Below are 24547 nucleotides of genomic sequence, written 5' to 3' on the forward strand. Positions count from 1 at the left end.
TGTCTGTAAAAGGAGGTCAGTTTTCGAGAACAAGTGGCTGGAGTAAAGAACATAAATAGAGACTAATAAAATCATTGTGTTTATTGAAGCTAATGTTAATTTAGTGTGTCGATTACAATCTTGTCTTATCTAGTCTTATCTTGTCTTATCTTGTCTTGTGATGTCGTATCTTGTCTTATCATGATGTCCAATGTGGCCCGAATGTCGTCATGATGTCCAATGTGGCCCGAATGTCGTCATGATGTCCAATGTGGCCCGAATGTCGCCATGATGTCCAATGTGGCCCGAATGTCGTCATAATGTCCAATGTGACCCGAATGTCGTCATGATGTCCAATGTGGCCCGAATGTCGTCATGATGTCCAATGTGACCCGAATGTCGTCATGATGTCCAATGTGGCCCGAATGTCGTCAAGATGTCCAATGTGATCTGAATGTCGTCATAATGTCCACATGTGGCCTGAATGTCGTCATGATGTCCAATGTGATCTGAATGTCGTCATAATGTCCACATGTGGCCCGAATGTCGTCATGATGTCCAATGTGGCCCAAATGTCGTCATGATGTCCAATGTGATCTGAATGTCGTCATAATGTCCACATGTGGCCCGAATGTCGTCATGATGTCCAATGTGATCTGAATGTCGTCATGATGTCCAATGTGGCCCGAATGTCGCCATGATGTCCAATGTGGCCCGAATGTCGTCATAATGTCCACATGTGACCAGAATGTCGTCATGATGTCCAATGTAGCCTGAATGTCGTCATGATGTCCAATGTGGCCCAAATTTCGTCATGATGTCCAATGTGATCTAAATGTCGTCATGAATTCCAATGTGGCCTGAATGTCGTCATGATGTCCAATGTGGCCCGAATGTCGTCATGATGTCAATTGTGGCCTGAATGTCGTCATGATGTCCAATGTGGCCCGAATGTCGTCATGATGTACAATGTCATCTGAATGTCGCCATGATGTCCAATGTGACCCGAATGTCGCCATGATGTCCAATGTGATCTGAATGTTGTCATGATTTCCAATGTGACCCGAATGTCGTCATGATGTCCAATGTGACCCGAATGTCGTCATGATGTCCAATGTGGCCTGAATGTCGTCATGATGTCCAATGTGGCCCGAATGTCGTCATGATGTACAATGTTATCTGAATGTCGCCATGATGTCCAATGTGGCCTGAATGTCGTCATGATGTACAATGTGGCCTGAATGTCGTCATGATGTCCAATGTGATCTGAATGTCGCCATGATGTACAATGTGACCCGAATGTCGTCATGATGTCCAATGTGGCCCGAATGTCGTCATGATGTCCAATGTGGCCTGAATGTCGTCATGATGTCCAATGTGGCCTGAATGTCGTCATGATGTTCAATGTGACCTGAATGTCGTCATGATGTCCAATGTGGCCTGAATGTCGCCATGATGTCCAAATGTGGCCTGAATGTCGTTATGACGTCCAATGGCCTTTGGGAACCTATTTCGACTTCCACCATTTGTAACGCGATCCTTCACTAGCATGGGAATCTAATGGCTAGGATCTTCCTCTGTAATTGAGCCCAATAGTTGAAAGCTTACGCATAACACCAGGGCCGCCGCGAGGGTTGTGGCCGCCTGCGTGCGAAGTTAAAAAATGCCGCCACCACCCCCTTTTTTATTTTAGAAAAAAAGTTCATTAAGACTGACCTGGACACTGTACCTAAAGCGCTCTTTGATTTAAAATCCATTTCTGTACCATTCCTTTTTCTTTTCATATTCGCATCGTTGTCGTATCCCCATGCCCTCTTAAATGTTTTATTTTCGATTTCAACTTTGCTTTTTTTGTAAAGAATGTGATGAAAAAGAAAGGAAACTATGTTTTAATCATAACACACTTTTAAGGTTTTATTTTTCATTTATATTTTCAACACTATGTAAAGAATCCAAACTTAGGGAATATAATTGAGATTTCACTAAAACGAGTCAGTTCCACTAACCTATATATAATATGTCTATGGTCAGTTTTTGTTTTCCGGAATAGTGTTACCTACATAAATTGTAAGCGTTGTAAAAGTTTCTTCATGGAGATAGAATCGAAGATGCGGCAGATTTTCGCTCAAGTCGGCAAAGGGTTTGATTCCTAGCGGGACTCGGCGCTAAGCGTCTTCTGGCCTTTTTCTCTTAGTAAGAAGATAGAATTTTTAAAAGGCTAATATTGATGTGTTTTCTTTCAGAATGCACTATTCATCCTAATAAAAAAAGTCGAGGGCCATATTAAATATAATAATAAAGAGGCAGCCCTGGCCAATAGTATTATGCGAGGGACATTCTAGGTAGGCCTACATATTGCGAACGTACGTCTGTAATGGGCGTGAACTTTTTAACAATATTCTTCGTGGTAAGTAAGACGTCTTGGCGCGGAGTTTTTTTGTCTCACAAAAGTCGTCACTATTATAAAGTGCGATAGGCGAAAGAAATTCGACTATTCTGAGACCAAAAAAAAATCCAGAAGAATCGCACTAGCGGAGACGTTTTAAAATGTTTTCTTGAAAACGTTTTGACCCATATTGTTACACAAGCGCCTCGCAAAAAGCGGTCTACATTTAAAACGATCTAATTAGAAGATGAAACGCCGTCTTTTTAATTTTTGAACATATAATTTGACTAATATTCAAATACATTACACTGAAAATAAAACATGTTTTCGCCGCCCCCCTTTCTTTGTTGTTAGATGGTCGTTGACTTGACGCTACAAACAGCTAGTACAACTGAACCAATGAAGGCGTTTTATATAAATAAGCTTTAAATAACTTGAACAAAGTTCTTATGTGAACAAAACAAACAATATAATTGTCATTACAATTTTCACAGATTTAATTTGAGATAGAGATCTAATATTGATGAAATTGACTGATACTTAAACGAAATCTAGCTCATCACAAAATAACGTCTATACTCTTTCATGTCTGAAGATTGTCTGACGTTTTACATATGCATTATGCTAATTTCATCATCTTAAATGCATAACCACTAATCAATCGCTTAACCTCTTCTTAACGCCGCCTAGGAAACACACACTCTACATAACACCTCTTTTAGTCAGAAAGTTGCGCCCCCCCCCCCATTCGAGATACAAAGTGACTATGTTTTAAAATTGACATTTTAATTACAAGATCTACTAGATCTACTTACAGGGCGGGCTATTCGACTCGAAACAAATGTTACAAACAACCCGTGAAAATTCAAGGTCAGGAAAGAGTCGGCGATTATGGAAAAACCCGTGGGAAACCCTCGCGTGCCTCTTTGTTTTTCTTCTTAAATTTCCAAAAGAACTTCTTTATTGTACAAATATCGTCTCTTCACCCACCCCTCCCTCCAGTTTTCAAAGGATAATGGAATCAGTAGAATTCAAATAAAATTTTTTTTTTTTAAATTACTAAACCAAAAATTTTAAAGAAAAATGATTCTTGGAAAAATGATTTGGCCGCCCCCTTACATTCGGCCTCCTGTGTGCAATGCACACATTGCACAATAGGTAGCGGCGGCCCTGCGTAACACACACCTTCACGCCCGCACACAACACACACTTTCACGTAAACTCACCACACACACACACACACGTTTTTACACATGCCCAAACACACACACTGGTCACCTGTAGCTGACAGCATTAATTCTCCTCCCGTGCGTACCGCTTAGAACACTGCCGAGAAAACCGCCGACCATCCCGCCAAGACTGCCAACATTGGCTCCGGCTTGAGCTGAGGACATTTAGAAAACAAAACATTGAAAAAAGTCTTGTTTTTTTGACTCATTTAGGTCTTTACAGATCCTCCAAGACCTAAACCTACACAGGTACTCACAAATATATATTTTGGTAGATCCAAAAAGATGTTATTCTATACACTTCCTAAGAAATGGAGATAGATCTTCAAGTATTTAGCTCTTTACAAATCCTTCAAGTTCTTTAGCCTTACAGATCCTTAAGATCTGGTTCTTTATAGATAATCAAAGATCTAGCTATTTATAAATCCTTAAAGCTCTTTACCCTTACAGACAGGGCCGGTCTTAGGCCACTGCAACCCATGCGATCGCAGTGGGCCCCGAGCTTTCATAGGCCCTGTGCTAACTCTATGTGTACATATTAAATTGCAAAATATATACGAAAAATTCCTGGAAATGTCCTGCATTTATTAAAATCTCTGGAAAACTCATAAAAATATCCTGAAAAATTGTCAAAATTGTCATTTGTGGGTATCATGTACTACGGAAAACGTCAATCCTACGTGCGATAAAAAAAGGGAATCATCAGGTTTCATGTAATAAAATGTAATAATCGGACGAGTTTTCACCTAAACTGAAAGTTCCAAAACCTTATTTACTTTTATAGTCAATGGCATATAAATATGTCATAGGTTGCAAGGCTAGTAAAGTGAAGTTAATTTGATCGCAATTTTGTACTAAGTAAAGAATGAATACAATGCAAAGTCGAATTTTTTTCTAATACAAAATCTTAATTTTCACTCACCCAGACTAGGCCCCGCGCAATCAGTTTCGCATAGGGACCCGCAATTGTTAGGATGGGCCCTGCTTACAGATCCTTAAGATCTGGTTCTTTATAGACCATCAATGATCTAGCTATTTAAAGATCCTGTGAGATCTATTTTTCATAGATCTTTAAAGATCTAGATCTATAGAGATCCTTGAAGATATGAATCTATACTGATCCTCGAAGATCTAGCTTTTTTTTTTTTTTTTTATAGATTCTCAAATGTCTAGAACTATTTAGATTACAAAGATCAAGATATTTAAAGTTCCACAAAGATCTAAATCTATATGGAGATGCAGATCTGTACCGATCTTCAGAAATCAATAAATCTAGTCTTTTATATAACCTTAATCTTCTTTAGCCTTACAGATCCTAAAAGATCTGATTCTTTGTAGATCCTCAAAGGTCCAGCTATTTAGAGATCTTTTCATAAATGTTCAAAGATCTAGATCTATACAGATCCTTAAAGATATAAATCTTTACTGGTCCTCTAAGATCTAGCTTTTTATAGATTCTCAAAGGTCTAGTTTAGTTACCTACCAAGTGACTGTTGATAAACGGGCGACAACTTTAGACTCAGAACAAAAGTCAGGCAGACAATTTGGGTTATTCCTCTTGTCACCATCCTGGATGGGGAAATGCTGTGCGTGCCCGGACTGACTGGTGAAGAAAACAAATTGGAGAGGAAACATGATGGTTTAAACAAAATTTGGTGATAATTTAGCTAAGTCAATATAGTCAAGAGAAACAATAATTCTTTTTTAAATTTGTGACACGGTAATTTGAAAACAGCGTCTTATCATTTTAATACGAAGTCAAACATACGAACAGACTAGAATAATTTGATTCCTCAAACCGTGTAGAAGAGGATGGAACTCTAGTCTAAGGGTTACGATGGTATAGTGTGGCAAGCCCAAAGTTCTAACTTTTTTTTTTACTTTTCACAAGTAATGTCAAGTAACCATTAAAATTCAGTCACATTCTAAATATTCAAAAGTTCATTAATCCTTGACATTTTAGGGATTTGAACTCATCACTACTCGGCTTGGAAGCCAAGTGCCTTACCACTTAACCAGTTCAATTAAGAATTAAAATATAATTAAAATTGATTTTAAAAATTAAATTTTTTAAATTGTATTTTAAATTAAATTAAATAGGGGATGGTTTGCGATTGGCGAATGACGTAGATGGTCTATCTGGGAAAACAGAGAAGAGCTCGCTGACTTGGTGATGCTCATAGACAAGACCTCCACGACATATGGCAATTAGATAAAAGCCAAAAATACAACACGTCAATAATGACCGACAGGGAATAAGGCTTTAAAAGGTCATCGGTATTTGAGGTGAAAATCTGGCAAGTGTCTGGCTACCGAATTAAACGAACTCAACCAAACCAGAATTACGGGCCAAAACTGCACGTTCCATAGAAGCACTTGCAAAACTCAAAAAAATCTGGAAAGATAAAAAAACTTTCCCACCGGCGTCAAAATCATAGTCATTCGCTCGTTGTCCCTGGTCAAGGACCACATTCATGTATGCTTGCAAATCTTTGATGCTTAGTGGATCACATTGATAATGAACCCCACTTAGAACTGTTAACCACAGTCAAAAAAAAAAACAAAAAAAAAAAAAAACACGCAATCTTAAACTGTATATGTGGCCATGTCACGCCCCCCTCAGGGCTCGCTAAGACCTTCCCTCAAGGAACAGTACCAGGAAAAAGAGGAAGAGGCAGACAGAGAAAGCGATGGCAAGACAACATAAAAGTATAGATGGGCCTATCACTGAAAGATATTCTAATCATGGCAAAAGAAAAGAGGTTAAAGGTCATGTCTGGTTGTTATGGAATGTACGTGTGTGTTTCTATGGTGACGGTGGGAAGAGGTTAGCCATGTAATGTGAATGATGCAAGAGAAGCGTCATTCTCGTCAGCGGCCTTAGGTAGGACAGACGACTCCAGATTGCCAGAGTCAAAAGACGTATTGTTATAGTGAGTTAGATTTTGCTCGAAGTACCATTTTATGGTATTACTAAAGTCCACTACATTTGTTTCATCTCCAGGTATAATATGTCTATATTTAATTCAACTCAAGAAAACATTAAGAAACTGGAACAGACACAAAATAGAGCAGTGAGATTCATAACAAACGAATAATCACATTTGACTAGAGTAACACCTTTAGTAAAATCACTAAATTTAGAAAGCCTTCAGGACAGAAGACTCAAAAGTAAAGTAGCAATTATATATAAAACACTGAACCATAATCTTCAAATACAAAAACAAAATTTAATAAAATACTCTGAAAGACACAAAGATAAAAGCACATCCCTCGTCCCATATGCTAGGACGAATTTATACAAACACTCCTTCTTCCTTAGTGCTATTAGAGCATGGAATGGGTTGCCTGAGCTAGCCAGGAAAACCAGTGACTTTGCAGAATTTAAGTCATTGGTTAATATGCATGACTGAATGCATGACGCGTAGGACGTAATCATCTTCTTTTTTGAAGTAACGTCTGTATTATATAAGATAAGATATAAATAAATAAATAAATAAATATTTATATAATATTTTTTCACAAAGAAGTTATTCAAATTATTTCAAGTTTTACAAGTTAAACTTTAATACGCCTACAGACTAGGGGTATATTAAGGTAAAGCTTTAAAATTCCTAATACACTATGACATTAAATGGACACCTAAGTGTATAAGGCTACTATAGAGGAGTGCTGGTCAGCTGTCCAATGAACTTATACCTTTAATCCGTTAAACGAAAATGGGGAGATATTTTGTGTTTCTTTTTTTCTGATGTCAGGTGTGGGGGGGGGGGGAGGACTAAGTGCCAACGCCCTTGCCTTCTGGTTAGTAGAGTCTTGAGTAAAGACTTTTTTTTTTTGATTTTCGAGATTTTAAGGACATCCCGAGTTCACCCAACTTTCGGAGTATCTGACATACTTTAATGAAGTCACGGCCAGCGTTTGTTGCGCTGGCCACATCACACTCTCGTCAACCTTTGGCCATAGAAACATGAGTTTTATATCATCTTCCCGCGTAGTTCGCAAGTTGTGACTGAGGTAAATTTTTCTTCTTACCTTGTAAGTAACAGACGTGAATTGAAAAGATTATCATTAAGTCCTACGCTAATCCATCAACCAGTTGATTAGAGGACTTAAAGTTTAATCTACTTAATATTTTTTTCCTGACAGATTTAGGCTTCCCGTTACATGCTAGGGAAGAAAGAGAACTTGTATGAATTTGTCCGAGCCTATGAAATAAGAAATGCATATTATCTTTAAGTCTGAATTTATAAATATTAAGGTAAAAAAAAAAGCTCAGTACTTCAGTAATGTGTAATCACTGTGCAGAGTACATCAATCATTAATATTGATTAATTATGATGTTTAAAAAATGCAATATTTTAGAGTATAGGTTACTAAATATGAATATAGCGTATTCTACTTTATGGCACCAACTTTGAGGTGGTGACGTTCGACAGGTGTTCTCAATATTAGATAGATGTGCTACACATCTTGTATAATGTAAAATTATTTTTGTGTGTAAACTTTAACAGCACATTTAAATCACGACTTTAAAAAGAGTAACAGTAAATTATGATTTACCTTCCCTTGTCTTCGTGTTCACAGACTTCCTACACACTAGCCTTGCAGAACTGAAGGCCACATAAGCCTCCTGTCTCTCGCAGTTGATAAATTCGTCGTTAAGCAGGGTTTCTCAAACTTTTACCAGTTGCACCTCTTTCCCCGTAACGAACAAAGTCTCGCTCGCTCCCCCCTTAACCAGCTGGGGGGTCTAGGGGGACTCTAAATACATAATGAAAAAGAAAAGAAACATACAGACATATACGATTTAACTTGGCTTGGCATGGCTACCTATAAAGGGGGCTGGAGGTTCGACACCAGAGTCGAGCAGAGTTGTGTTTACTGAGCGCCTAAAGGCAGCACGGAAAAAAACTCCTCCTAGATACCCCTCCCCACACTGGTCCACATATGTGATTGGACAACAGCACTCTGAGCGTGCTATAAGCATTAAAGTAGCGCTATTTAAAAGCTTTAATTTATTTATAACACAATTGTCCATTTTTTTAACATTAAATATATATATTATTATATATTTACAACATATTTGAAATCCGAATTTACAAATATGGCGAGACGGACCAATACGCATTTTGAAATAAGTCAAATAGGCGACGGAGTGGGGCCTTTGAAATAAGTCAAATAGGCGACCGAGTGGGGCCTTCGAAGTAAATATAGCGCACGTCAGCCTGTGATAAGAATGAAAAGTAAGACGTCCTGTCGAGGATTTCTTGTTATGCAAAGTTCGTCTACATACAAATGTACAATGATGACGCAAAATTTGACCATTTTGACAAAAAAACAAAAACACACACAAAAACAGAAAGAAAGAAAAACATAAAAAAAAAAAATAAACAAATAAACAAAAACACACACACACACACACACACAAACAGAAAGAAAAACACAACATAAAAAAAAAAGCAAACAAACAAAAACAAACCAAAAGAAAAAAATTATTATTTTTAAATAACATGTTTGAAAAGTTTTTTGCGTCGATATTGTTACACAAATGTTTGCGGAGACACAGAGTACGTTTGGAAAGGTCCTACTTAGTTGAATCAACGTTTCTTGCTTTTAAGGCTTTACATTATTTTTGAAACATTGTCTTTTTTTTTTTTTTTTTGTATTGTTTTGTTGTTTTTTTTTTTGGTTTATATTCCAACAAGAATTTACTTTCTTATCTTACAAATTACAGACGTTACTCCATAAGAGAAGATTATAACATCGTTACCCATTTCACGTCCTGCATGTTAGTCAATGACTTAAACTCTACCAAGCCGTTTGTTTTCCTGGCTGACTCACGCAACCCGTTCCATGCTCTAATGGCACTAGCGAAGTAGGAACATTATTACGGCAATAAAACTACACTATATTTTGTCACCTGAAAATTGAATAGGCAGGTTTCGCGCCTATCCACCTCGTTGTCAAGACATCGCGTCCCACATTTTCAGAAACGCTGTCGTAAAGTGTCGTCTGCTCCTGCAAGAGACCTATCACATGACACGTCTAATTATAGACAAGATCTAAAAATAACCATTACGCGGAAAATTAAAAATATCTAGATCTACATTATTTTCTGACAAGGCCTGCCATCTACAGCGATCTTTTTAAAAGCTTTTTTATTATATAAATGTATTACTATAAATTAAAATGAATTAAATGTATTAAGACTTACACAGACTCTTTTTGGTGTATTTTTTTTATAGCTTATATTAACTCAGTCTGTCTGTGTAGTATGACTATTGAACACGTTATTTCTCCCAGCACCCATTTTCGGATCGAGCTGAAAAATTGCACATCTACTCATTCATTTTAACAAAATACGAATCAATAAAAAACAAAACAACTAATAATGACTGAAAAAAAACATGCCGCTATCTCCTCCTGGTCGAGTCGTATGAGCTTCGGACTGTAGTAATGATGGTATGGAGATCGATCCCCCCACGCATTATTCTCGTCGTTCATGAGAATCAGATTAGTAAAGTAAATTAAAAAAGTAAAGTTCCTCCTTTCAGACCTTGCCAAGTCTGGGCCAGATGATGTTAAGGTCATCTGTTTCTTTATGCAGGGTGTCATGTGGCCAGCACAACGACCAACTGCCTTTACTTTCACAAACTAATGTCAGGTACCTATTAGAACTGAGTGGACTAAAAATCCCGCATTTTTAAATTGCAGTCTACACCGAGATTCGAACCCAGGACCCCACGTTCTAAAGCCAGGCGCTTAACCACTCAGCCACCACACCCCAATTTGGATGTAGTAATGTTCATATATTGTTCATTTCTGAACGTCCACAAGCTGTAAAACCAACAAAAAGATAAATCCCAAGTTCCCAAGGCAGATCTACTGAGCTTAAAGTTCAATAACTTGCCACAAACACACTGATAGGTTAGATTTAGATCTGCACAAGAAAAAAAAAAGTTCTTAAAAATAAAACAAATAAAAAGACTTCATTCATGTTTAGATTCTGCAATGAAACCCCGAACAAAACCCTTGAACATAATGGCTTGCTTCGTCTTCTACAGAGTCCATTCAATGTTTTATGAACTTATAAATGAACAAAGTTGTATTTACTCTCCCTCACTCCTCTCTCTCACTCTCTCTCTCTGTCTCTCTCGCTCCCTCTCCAAGTCTTTATCTTCTATTTCTGTCAGCATGAGGATTTGTGGCTCCGAAATTCATCATTTATTAACAAAGTCATTTAAATGCTTTTAAAAACCAACAAAATAAAAGTTTGATTTTTTTTTATTTAATTCAAAAGAAAAATATTAGCCGCCAACTGTGCATTTTTTTCGTTAGATATTTTTATTTTGCATGTTGTTTTATAAACACTATTAGATCTTGTTGTTTTTTTTTCTTCATTTGTTTGATGTTGGCTGCTCTGTTGGTTTTGAGATTTTAATAAGAAAAGTAAACATTATGTTTCCAAAATTAAACTAATTCCCTTTAGTAAATAAATAAAGTGTTTTGTTTTTATAGTAAGAAGACCATGGTGTGGGGGGGGAACATTGTAGTTTGACCTAGATTTCATTCCAAAAAATGCCTTATTTTTTTCACTGTGCTAAATTAGTAACTTTTAATGTCGGTAGTTTGGAACTGCTTCTAACACTCTTTTTTTCCTAATTAACGATATCATCGTTGATTAAATTAAATTAATTTTCGGTTTTATAAAATCTAATTTGTGTTGCATAAAAAGAGCATGCATTGTCTTAAAAATTCTAAACCAAAAGTAACGTTTTCGGATTACAAACAAAAATGCAATGGAAGTTTAATCGTAACAGGGTAGAATGAAAACATGTGAAAAAATGAACAATTCTGTCAGAACGTGGAAAAAAAAATTACGGAGATAAAGAGTTAAATGTTGATAACACCAGTCGCGAGAAAAAGGTTAACGTTATTTGTTTAACGGTTGAAGCGAATTTCAAAATTAAAACAGCTTAGTTGGCAGGCAATTCATGTTTTCATAACATAAGCTTGTCTTCCATGTGTGGACAATTTTGATGCCAACTTTTGTAGAGCTATTTCCTGGAAATTCATTTAGATTAAATATGGAAACGTTAAATAAAAGTAAAGTTCCCCTTTTAGACGTTGCGGTCATCTGATTTTGTGGCCTACGGTTAACGAGGGTGTCATGTGGCCAGCACATCTACCAACCGCCTTTACTTATCCCCATTTAATGTCAGGTACCCAGGGGTGGACTGGGTATCAAAACCGGCCCAGGCATTTCTATACCCTCCGGCCCATAAATTGTATATTAAATGATGGAGAACCAGTCCTAGGTCTACCTGTCCTCAAAAACATTATGATAGTGTCAGTGACAAACAAACTTCCACCCGATATTAATACGTATTCCAGAAAGACGTCAAGCATCAGGACAAAAATATTGCGCAATCATAGTAATACTTAATTACCAAATTGTACTACAAATTTAGCTAACTAAGGGACAGGTACGCCATTAATTATTGTATTCTATTGTATTGTTTCTAATTTACATAAAACTAGTAAGCTGTTTTGCAACTGATTTTTGGCTGCGGCCCCTCAGGATATAGTAAGTTTTTATGCGGCCCATACACCTTAACGAGTTTGACATGCCTGGTGTACAATAATATCATACATGCATAAACAATGAAATGACGTCATTCATGAGACACACTACTGTCTCGTATCTAAACAAAATATGTCTTTAAAAAAACATACAGGAGAGGATAAGAGACTAGGTAGACCTATACCAGTATACCATTTACATCAACCAACTTAGTACTAACAAATAAATAAAGTCTACTTAGCTCATTATCGAAAAACTCTTCCCACAACAGTGGCACACTCCTCTTGAGTAACACAGCAATAGTACAACAACACAAGTATAAGTTAAACATTATAGAGATTTAGTTCAAACTACACTGGTCAGTTGAAAGACTCAAGAGAGAGTGGCAATTGTAAACAGTTAACAGGGACTTAATAAATAATATAAATATAAATAATAAAGAGGGACTAACTCTAATAATAAAAATAAAGGTAGCCACCCTTATTGTCCCTCATGTAAAAATCCCAGTCTTCAACAAGATTCGAACCCCGGACCCCGGTGCGGAAGTCAGGCGCTTTACCATTCAGCCACCGCGCCTCCTGTTAATGCTAAATGATAACACTTAATGCGCTAGCATAAGATGATTTCATTAAACTAAAACGAATTAAATATGTTTGACGCGACTATTTGATTTGTTTATTTTTTTAGAGCGCTTTTGGCGTAGATAAAAATATTGAAAATTAGAACACTTCGTACAGACCTGTGAAGTGGCGACGAGCTATTGGTCTAAACTGCCCATAAGTTGTGACGTTGCAGATCAGTGTTTAGGTCTTCTATAACGATTGGTCTCGGTTCAACTCGTATCTTCTTAAAAACAGGTTGGGATAAAAAAAAAACTGAACATGGATCTCGAAAACGGCTCTAACAATTTTCCTGTAAATTTGACAGTTGATGCCTATTATTGAGAATAGAATTACTAGCGTGTTGGTCAATAAAAAACAGTTTAGTTTGACCGGAATATTTTTTGAAAGTTTAAAAAGAGATAAATTTAAATTTTGCTAGAGGACTAGAAAATACTTATCTCGACTAGACCTTACGTTGCCAAACATTTAGGAATGTAGAGTTAAATAAATTAATAATCAGAAACATTTTGTGCATGTTCTTCTAGGTCAGGGGTTCTCAACCTGTGGGTCGCGACCCCCTTGGGGGTCGATTGACTATTTGCCAGGGGTCGCTTAAGACCATCGAAAATATGGATTGCTATTGTCTTCTCTTCTGTTGCTGTATGTGTGTGTCGGGGGGGGGGTCGCGGCAGAGTGGGGGATTGTAAAAAGGGGTCGCCGAGCTTAAAAGGTTGAGAACCGCTGTTCTAGGTCTAGGCTAAAAATCTAGACATTCCTTTGACCAGAATTCTTTATCGGAAAGCGAATGTTCTTTTTTACAGAGCTTAAATCAACTCATTCTGTCTGTCTGTCTGATACAACCACATCTGTCAAGATCGATTTCTTTCCCTTGTTTGAGATACCTAACAAAATAATTTATTACCAATAGTTAATAAACCTTTGTTTTTTTTTTTATTGATTCTTGTGGTTCCATGTAAAAAAAAATAATTGTGCAAAGTTTTAGAGTGGGGAAAAATAACGTGTATAAACTTTTTACCAGACGGACAGACAGACAGACAGACAGAGTGACTTGATATAGGTTTTGTAAGAACTATTTCTAATCGATATATTGTTGTAGGTGTAGATCTATTGCAAATTTAATTACATGGCTGATACAATTAACCAGGGGCGTAGCTAGGAATTTTCCATCGTTTTGGGACCCGGGGGGCTTGACCTCTTTGGGGGCCCCTGCATTTTGCGTAATATTTAATTTTTAATGTAAGAAATATTCACTTGGGGGCCCCTCTCAATTGGGGGCCCGGGGGGATTTTCAAATTCTTCCCCCACCATAGCTACGCCATTACAATTATCCTACACTTCGTATAAGCTTTTTTTTTTTTAAGTATTTTTTTGTTTTTGTTTTATGGTTACTTAGTAAAATTACATTTATAGGCTACCTTACCAGCTGTATAGAAGTTCAATTGCACTAGTGACACACCATGACACTATAATGTCAGTTTTTTTTTTTTTTTCATAAGACCAAGTTTTCTATTGGGATTTATTCTGCTAAAAACAATATTTTCTTTTGAAATAATATATGCTACCATACAAATTCCTGACCTTCCAATCTCTAGGGCAGATGGTGTAGAGGTGAACTTTTTCTGTGGTTTACGGTTAAAAAGGGTGTCATGTGGCCAGCACAACGACCCCACCGCCTTTACTTTTCCCCGACTAATATCAGGTACCCATTAGAGCTGGGTGGACTCCGAAAGATCCCGAAAGTAAAATTGCCAGTCTTTATCAGTACTCGACCCGGGACCCCCGGTTCTGAAACAAAGCGGTTTACAACTCAGCCACCGCGCCTCCAATGTCTTTTTAAAGACCAGCCTGATAAGTAACAGGGACGACTAAATCAACACTAGATACACGAAGGACGTCATTATTATCTTTTAAACGAACGTCTGTAATTTATAAGATAAGATAACGTTTTCAAAGATGTTGTTGGTGTTGTAGCCGATGATGTGTCAACGATGACAACCCGACGCGAAGGCAGTCTCTGTCTCTGTGTCTGTCTAGTGAGCGATATTTTGAAGTATCTTCATCAACACAATGGTTGTCAGTGATCGGCGTTTCCCGCAGCCTTCAAGTCAGGGTTTCTCAGCCTGTGGGTCGCGACCCCCTTGGGGTCGAATGACTTCTTCTTCTTATATAATACAGACGTTACTTCAAAAAAGAAGATGATTACGTCCTACGCGTCATGCATTTAGTCATGCATATTAACCAATGACTTAAATTCTGTCAAGTCACTGGTTTTCCTGGCGATGACGATTTGCCAGGGTCGCCTAAGGACCTAAGACTGTCGAAAAACAGTATTGTGACTATTCATTTGACCACTGCTCCACCATGTTTTTCCATTTGTCACACAAATATGAAAGTGACTTTGTAAAATAAAAAAATGCTGGTCAAATTTTATAACACAAAATATAACAAGAATATAACCAAATATTTTTTCGTGCTTTGGCAATGCATATCAGATATTTACATTGTAATTACGATTTCTTAAGTTTGTGAACGAAAATAATTTTCCCCGGGGAGGGGGAGGGGTCGCCGCATATTGGGGAATAGGAAAAAAAGGGGTAGCCGAGCTTAAAAGGTTGAGGACCGCTACTCCAAGTGAGCGCGGCGACTATTTGAAGCCGTGAGTCGACTCGTTGGGTATTTTTATTTTATATTCAGGGATCATCCCCCCTTGACGCCCAGACCCTGTCAACTTAACCTCGTGCCAAGTTGTCGCGCCGACTTTGACTTCCGGCCGACTTTCACTTCTATATTTAGATCAAGGGAGAGAAAAACAATCGCAGGAGATAAAGGGACGCAATGCAAACTTTGAGCTGAAACAGACACATGTAACAGAAACTTGATTCATTCAATTCAGTTACTTTTATTCAAATGACAAAATACATTTTACGTGAAGAGGCAATGGTATATTAACTCTTTCTCTCCGTAATTGGATGGCTGCCTGGTCGTGCGGTTTGCGCGCTGGACTGTCGTTCGGATTTATCGACGGTCGAGGGTTCAAACCCTGCCCGCTCCCATCCCCCGTCGTCCTGCGGGAGGTTTGGACTAGGAAGTAAACTATCTTCAACTCTGAAGAAACATCCGAAATATGTAAAACATTTTACAAACATTTTTAATTATTTACCACATTCTATTGGAATCAACGTTGGTATCGTCTGTTAGGAGAGAAGGAGTTAAAAGGGCCATCTTCCTTAGTGCTAATAGAGTGTATCATGAGTTTCATATATCAGCGTTAATGGTCGATCGTATGTTTGTATCTACGGGCAGTAATGTATCCTACACCAACTTTGGCGTAATCTTGAATCTTAAAAAGCTTGAAAAAAACTTGAACAAACTTCCAATCATCTTACAGAAAACTTATTTAACAATCTATGAGATAGATCCAGTAGTAAGATAATGAAATGATATTTAAACAAAATCTAACTTGCAGCAAATAAACGTCTCTCGTGTTTGATTCGTTTGATTCGTTTGATTCGTCTGATTCGTCTGATTCGTTTGATTCGTCTGGTTCGTTTGATTCGTCTGATTCAAATGATTCGTTTGATTCGTCTGATTCGTTTGATTCGTCTGGTTCGTTTGATTCGTCTGATTCAAATGATTCGTTTGATTCGTCTGATTCGTTTGATTCGTCTGGTTCGTTTGATTCGTCTGATTCCTTTGATTCGTCTGATTCGTTTGATTCGTCTGATTCGTTTGATTCGTTTGATTCCTTTGATTCGTTTGATTCGTCTAATTCGTTTGATTCGTCTGATTCGTCTGGTTCATCTGATTCGTTTGATTCGTCTAATTCGTTTGATTCGTCTGATTCGTATGTTTCGTTTGATTATTCTGATTCGTCCGATTCGCCTGGTTCGTTTCATTCGTCTGATTCCTTTGATTCGTTTGATTCGTCTAATTCGTTTGATTCGTCTGATTCGTCTGATCGTCTGATTCGTCTGATTCGTTTGATTCGTCTGGTTCGTTTGATTCGTTTGATTCGTCTGGTTCGTTTGATTCGTCTGATTTGTCTAATTCATTCGATTTGTCTGATTCGTCTGTTTCGTCTGATTCGTTTGATTCGTCTGATTTGTCTGGTTCGTTTGATTCGTCTGATTCGTCTGATTCGTCTGGTTTGTTTGATTCGTCTGGTTCGTCTGATTCGTTTGATTCGTCTGATTTGTCTGGTTCGTTTGATTCGTCTGATTCGTATGTTTCGTTTGATTCGTCTGATTCGTCTGGTTCGTTTATTTCGTCTGATTTGTTTGATTCGTCTGATTCGTCTGGTTCGTTTGATTCGTCTGATTCGTCTGGTTCGTCTGATTCCTTTGATTCGTTTGATTCGTCAAATTCGTTTGATTCGGCTGATTCGTTTCATTCGTCTGATTCCTTTGATTCGTTTGATTCGTCTAATTCGTTTGATTCGTCTGATTCGTATGTTTCGTTTGATTATTCTGGTTCGTCCGATTCGCCTGATTCGTTTGATTCGTCTGGTTCGTTTGATTCGTCTGATTCGTCTGGTTCGTCTGATTCGTTTGATTCATCTGATTCGTTTGATTCGTCTGATTCGTTTGATTCGTCTGGTTCGTTTCATTCGTCTGATTCCTTTGATTCGTTTCATTCGTCTAATTCGTTTGATTCGTCTGATTCGTATGTTTCGTTTGATTATTCTGGTTCGTCCGATTCGCCTGGTTCGTTTCATTCGTCTGATTCCTTTGATTCGTTTGATTCGTCTAATTCGTTTAATTCGTCTGATTCGTCTGGTCGTCTGATTCGTCTGATTCGTTTGATTCGTCTGGTTCGTTTGATTCGTCTGATTCGTCTGGTTCGTTTGATTCGTCTGTTCGTTTGATTCGTCTGATTCGTTTGATTCGTCTGATTCGTCTGGTTCGTTTGATTCGTCTGGTTCGTTTGATTCGTCTCGTTCGTCTGATTCATTCGATTTGTCTGATTTATCTGTTTCGTCTGATTCGTTTGATTCGTCTGATTTGTCTGGTTGTTTGATTCGTCTGATTCGTCTGATTCGTCTGATTCGTCTGGTTCGTCTGATTCGTTTGATTCGTCTGATTTGTCTGGTTCGTTTGATTCGTCTGATTCGTATGTTTCGTTTGATTCGTTTGATTCGTCTGATTCGTCTGGTTCGTTTATTTCGTCTGATTTGTTTGATTCGTCTGGTTCGTCTGATTCGTCTGGTTCGTTTGATTCGTTTGATTCGTCTGGTTCGTCTGATTCCTTTGATTCGTTTGATTCGTCTAATTCGTTTGATTCGTCTGATTCGTTTCATTCTTCTGATTCCTTCGATTCGTTTGATTCGTCTAATTCGTTTGATTCGTCTGATTCGTATGTTTCGTTTGATTATTCTGGTTCATCCGATTCGCCTGGTTCTTTTCATTCGTCTGATTCCTTTGATTCGTTTGATTCGTCTAATTCGTTTGATTTGTCTGATTCGTCTGGTCGTCTGATTCGTCTGATTCGTTTGATTCGTCTGGTTTGTTTGATTCGTCTGATTCGTCTGGTTCGTTTGATTCGTCTGATTAGTTTGATTCGTCTGATTCGTTTGATTCGTCTGATTCGTCTGGTTCGTTTGATTCGTCTGGTTCGTTTGATTCGTCTCGTTCGTCTGATTCATTCGATTCGTCTGTTTCGTCTGATTCGTTTGATTCGTCTGATTTGTCTGGTTCGTTTGATTCGTCTGATTCGTCTGATTCGTCTGGTTCGTCTGATTCGTTTGATTCGTCTGATTTGTCTGGTTCGTTTGATTCGTCTGATTCGTATGTTTCGTTTGATTCGTTTGATTCGTCTGATTTGTCTGGTTCGTTTATTTCGTCTGATTTGTTTGATTCGTCTGGTTCGTCTGATTCGTCTGGTTCGTTTGATTCGTCTGGTTCGTTTGATTCGTCTGATTCGTTTGATTCGTCTGATTCGTCTGATTCGTCAGGTTCGTTTGATTTGTCTGGTTCGTCTGATTTGTCTGATTCGTCTGCTCCTAAAAAATTCTTTTAACTCTCACCCACCTGACTTCTCAACATAAATTATGATAGCCAGCCCGTGGTTTCATCATTCCACACCACCAACGCTCCTCTTCTTCGCTTCCTTAGAAACACACAGGGAATCAGCCAGGAAGACTAATGACTTAGCAGGGTTAGGTCTCTGATTAATATGCATCATTAAATTAACTCATGTCAATCTGTAACACTTGACTAATTTTTTTTTTTGAAGGAACGTCTGTAATTTATAAGATAAGATAAACACTTATCGTTGATGCTTTGAGTTAACGTTATGGTTATTTTAACCAAAATCATCGATAGTAACCACATTACCTGTATTTAGTTAAAATATATTAAAGAGCTTTTTTGCTACAAAGCTACTATTAACCCTTTCTCTCCGGAATTATTTTCCACGCTCCGATGGAATTATTCATTTTGTTCATTTGTGTTTCACTACCCTGTTATGATTCAACTTTTTTTTTATAGGAAATGTTATATTAGGTATATAAATATAGAAGAACGCATACTCTTTTTAAATAACACAAATTAAGGTTTATAAAACCAAAAATTAATTTCATTGAATTGGATGAAGTCAGCGTTGGTATCGTCAGCTAGGAGAGAAAGAGTTAACTCACTGGCTGTCTGGTACAAATCTTGCACAGGTTATCTCTCTCACTTCCCGTTCTGGGGTCGAGTTGAAACTTTGCCTAATTTTTTTAAATTGTCGTTGACAACACATGAATCAATAGAAAAATTAACTAATTAGTTAATTAATTAATTTGCTTTATATAGAATAAGGGAGATGAATCTTATAATATTGAGAACTGCGACAGTAATTGTACAGTTCTTTCCCTTAGCTATAAGGGTATTTACTCTATTAATATACAGTACAAACATACATTCTGTATGTTGGAAGACAGGATTGCGTTTTTGTTATTTTAAAACAGGTATAGCAAGTTACAAGACGAAGAGCAAGGAAAATTATTCCCCTTGACAGGGGTGTTTGTATTTTGGTGTGTTATGAGTTGGTGTGTAAATCAAATTCACTCTTGTATCCGTCGGATAGTCTTCGCGTTTCTTATTGTATCATTCGTATCAAGCTCGAGATTTATTTTTATTATCAAGACGAAAGTAAACGAGAAAGCGATGAGATGATCATACATTCAGTTGTATTGGGTATTATGTTTGCTGGCCGAGGGATAAAGCAATCGGCTTCTAAGCCAAGGAGTCTTGGGTTCGAACCTCCGTAAAGACAGAGGTTTTGAATGTCGAGATTTCTAGGACGACCCTGAGTCCAGGTTTCACTATTTCCTCTTCAGCTTCTACTCTCTAGTTTCGAGCCCGTTAAGAAATATGCAGCATTGATATGCAGTGTCTGTAAGCAGTGCTGGCTGAGCGGGTAAAGCGCTTGGCTTTGAAACCCAGGGCGTCCTGAGTTCGACTCTCCGTGAAGACTGGAATTTCGAATTTCTAGATTTTCAGGACGCCCATGAATCCACCCAACTCTATTGGGCACCCGACATCCGTTGGGGAAAGTGAAGGCTTTCGATCGTTGCGGTGGCCACATGACACCCTCGTTCATCGTCGGCCACAGAATTTTATTATCTTCACATCATCTGTCATCAGGGCCAGCCTTAGGCCGCTGCAACCTATGCGGCCGCAGTGGGACTCGCACTTTCATAGGTGTACATTATTAAATTAAACCACTATAACTTATATAATAACAGGGTTTCCGCGGCCTCCTGATTTTTCAGGGCCTCCTGGAAATCTCCTGAAATTACAAAATAAACGAAAAAGTCTTGTAAATCTTCTGAAATTATTAAAATCTCATGAATACTCATAAAAATCTGAAAAAAATAATAAGTTAAAATGGTTTAATTTAATAATTTACACCTAGAATTCGCATCGCGCGGGGCCTATAAAAGTGCGGGGCCCACTGTGGCCCTGCAAATACTATTACAAATACGATTACAAATACGATTACAAATATATAACATCTTGCCTAATCCTTGAAAACTCAATCCACCTAATACTAAACCTTAATAAAGATTGCCATCATGGTAAACCGTTATAAAAAAATGTTGGAAATGGTCAAAATAAAAAAAAATTAAAAAAAAAAAAAAAAGAAAACCGACTTGTTGTAGTATCGGACGGACGTTGATTGCTTCTTGTCAGAGCAAAGACCACTTGAGGGTCTCCCGGAAGTGAGCACACCAGTTTCAAACTCGGCGCAGACATGGGCGTGGGCAGTGGGGTTTATTTCTGGCCGTAGTCAGGTCGTGATTGAGGTCAAGACTGTGGTCAAGATTGCAATCACCATTGTGCTCACTGGAAGAGGTGGAATCGACCAGTAGTTGGTTAGTGTGTGTGTGTGTTAAAGTCACTTGGACCTTTACTTTCAAAGTTAAGGCCTTAGGCTATTTTGAAATAACAAACAACTGACCAGCTCGAAGATAAATGACACATCATCAGGAAATGTATCAGTGGACACGATTGAAAGGACTACAATGAATTTAGTTTCTTTGTAAAATGTTTTACATGTTTCGGATGTTCCTTCAGAGTTGAAGATAGTTTACATCCTAGTCCAAACCTCCCGCAGGACGACGGGGGATGGGAGCGGGCAGGGTATGAACCCGGGACCATCGATAACCCCAAACGACAATCCAGCGCTAAAACTGTGTACAAAAGAACCAATTTTTATCTTTAACATGATAATATTTGGAAGAAATTATTACGGTCAAATCAGGGTTTTCACTTTGTACACTTTTCACAAAGAAATTTATAAACTGTCAAATTTTCTGGGAAATTCATTAGAGCTGTTTATAAAGTCTGTGACCACCCATCCCTGAAGAGTTAGCAAGCTAATGACAGGAGTTGTAATCAAAATATCCTTATATATATATTTTTTTTAACTTTTGATTTTAACAATATGTTTTTTTTTAGTTTAGATTGTTAGTAAGTTGCATTGAATTTTTGGAATTTTTTGAATTTTGGATAGCTGCCTGGTCGTGCGGTTTGCGCGCTGGACTGTCGTTCAGATTTATCGATGGTCCCGGGTTCAAACCCTGCCCGCTCACATCCCCCGTCGTCCTGCGGGAGGTTTGGACTAGGAAGTAATTATCTTCAACTCTGAAGGAACATCCGAAACATGTACAATATCTTTGCAATTTTTTGACACTTTTATTACAGAAAAAGACATATAGCCTGATAATGAAATAAAGCCATACTTTATACATTCAAGACTGCTTGTATGTTGGTTTACTAAACCCAGTGATTAGAAATGCAGAATCGTATTGTTACTATCACTTCCTACTCAGGCCTTCTGTAAACACTGCTAAACACAACACAACACATCAAGAACTTGACAACAAGGCTCCAAATAATCTGGTACTTTAATAATGGTCTAATAAAACAGCCAATATGACACAATTGGCAACACAATCAACTGCTAAAACGTTAGACTGTATATCACTGTACTAAACTCATAAACTCTACTGTCTCTTCCTGGACTCGTACGTTTCACTGGAGGACTGCACCAGGACCGACTTCATGACCGACTAACAGTCCCGGTCTCCGGTCTTGAACTGCCGCTTTCTTGCATACTGTGTCTCTGGTCCACGCCGCTTTCGATCACATGACCATAACATTGGTCATATTTGCGTGTAATCGTAGTACTGTCCCTTGTCCGTCGCCTGAGTTCACGCGTGTCTGCTGAACCTTCAGTTAACCCTTTCGCTCCGCCAATAGGGTCATAACAGTATTAACTGTCTCATTCCGAAAACAATCATTATAGTAGGTCTTAACACTGACCTGCAACGTCACAACCTGTGGGCTGTAGAGACCAATACAGACGTGGCCAAGAGCTATTGATCTTCATTACCCACAGGTTGTGACGTGGCAGGCAAAATATATGAAGATGTTCATAATAATACAGACTGCGAACGATTATTAATAGTAAATAAAAAAACTAGAAAAAACATCAAGAATATCTCGCACTTATAGACCGTTCACACACATTAAGTCTGTAAAGAGATGTTTGCTTATGACTGGCTAGACATCTTAATACTATCACATTTATGAAACTCGACTATGAATTGTCTCCCTTGTGAGTCCATACCAATTACGTAGGTGGCGCCGTGAGCCCAAGTGCCTGTCGCTGGCTCGGTTTAAATGTAAAACCTATGTCATTATTGTGCAAACTAAATACAGGCGTCTCGTGCAAGCCGCTGTTTCCACGTCTTGTTCTCGGGTGACCTCAGCGCTCCCCCGCTTCCCCTACCATTCTCTGACCTGCCTGCATTCATCTTATTTGATAATTGAATCATCTCTGACCTGCAGCCCCAAAAAATAACACTTTAATAAGCAGGGTTTTTTTTATGTTCAGTTTTGCTTTGGGGGGGGGGGGGTGGGGGTGGAGGACAACAGCATACAAGAACTCTATTTCTAACTAAATTAGACTAATGCCCTCATTGGTCACAGCCACATTCTTGTATGGTTGCGAATCTTGAACACCAACTGTAGAACTAGAGAAGAGGATACTATTAATTGAGATGCTACCGAAAGATCCTCGGTATCACATAAAAACAGCCGCGCCACAAAGGGAGAGATTAGATACAGGATCACAATAGCTGTTGGGTCCCATTTTGGAAACACTATGGCTGACTACGCCATGTTTTTTTTCTTAGTTTTCTTGACCTTTACCTTTACCTATTCCTTGGACCGTTAAGGCACCACACTCTCTCGCTCATCCTCTCTCTCACACACACACACATACACCTTTTCTACTCAATCTTTCGTTCTTATTCGCATTCGCTCTCTCTTTCCTCACTTTGACCTTTACCTTTACCTATTCCTTGGACCGTTAAGGCACCACACTCTCTCGCTCATCCTCTCTCTCACACACACACACATACACCTTTTCTACTCAATCTTTCGTTCTTATTCGTATTCGCTCTCTCTTTCCTCACTCATCCCCCCCCCTCTCTCTCTCTCTCTCTCTCTCTCTCACACACACACCTTTTCTACTCAATCTTTCGTTCTTATTCGCATTCGCTCTCTCTTTCCTCACTCATCCCCCTCTCTCTCTCTCTCTCTCTCTCTCTCTCTCTCTCACACACACACACACCTTTTCTACTCAATCTTTCGTTCTTATTCGCATTCGCTCTCTCTTTCCTCACTCATCCTCTCTCTCTCTCTCTCTCACACACACACACACACCTTTTCTACTCAATCTTTCGTTCTTATTCACATTCGCTCTGTCTTTCCTCACTCTTCCTCTCTCTCACTCCCTCTCACACACACATACCTTTTCTACACAATCTTTCGTTCTTATTCGCATTCGCTCTGTCTTTCCTCACTCTTCCTCTCTCTCACTCCCTCTCACACACACATACCTTTTCTACACAATCTTTCGTTCTTATTCGCATTCGCTCTCTCTTTCCTCACTCTTCCTCTCTCTTATTCTTTTTCTCTTTCTCCCTTTCCCTATATATGTTTCAACATTTGAATGACACCCCAAATAATTTGATACTAATAAAATATGTCACATCATTATTTCAGCCGTTCTGCTCATCAATGCATCAGTCTCACCCCCCCCCCTTTTTTTTTTCCTTACCACCCCCCCATCCACATTTTTTGGGGTCTAGAAACGAATACGATACTGGTAATTTCACACCCTGCAGCCGATTCAGTTTTTCTTTGCGCATTATACCTTGCAGCAGGCTGACGAGTAGGAGGGACTCTCA

At 38.4% G+C, this 24547-nt stretch overlaps 1 protein-coding gene across 1 annotated transcript in view; it reads right to left on the bottom strand.

The window, feature by feature from the left end:
• Window positions 1-8248, bottom strand: part of LOC106059868 (adipocyte plasma membrane-associated protein-like) — a 37906-nt gene extending 29658 nt beyond the window's left edge. The window contains exons 1-3 of the mRNA XM_056004331.1: window positions 8158-8248; window positions 5078-5197; window positions 3644-3749 (exon numbers count right to left, since the gene is read on the bottom strand). Of these exons, the coding sequence (XP_055860306.1) occupies window positions 3644-3749; window positions 5078-5162 (191 nt within the window). The 5' untranslated portion in view covers window positions 5163-5197; window positions 8158-8248. The remainder of the gene's footprint in view (window positions 1-3643; window positions 3750-5077; window positions 5198-8157) is intronic.
• Window positions 8249-24547: the final 16299 nt, after the last annotated feature.

This window comes from Biomphalaria glabrata, chromosome 11 (genome assembly GCF_947242115.1).
Source record: "Biomphalaria glabrata chromosome 11, xgBioGlab47.1, whole genome shotgun sequence".
Taxonomy (NCBI): Eukaryota; Metazoa; Mollusca; class Gastropoda; family Planorbidae; genus Biomphalaria; species Biomphalaria glabrata.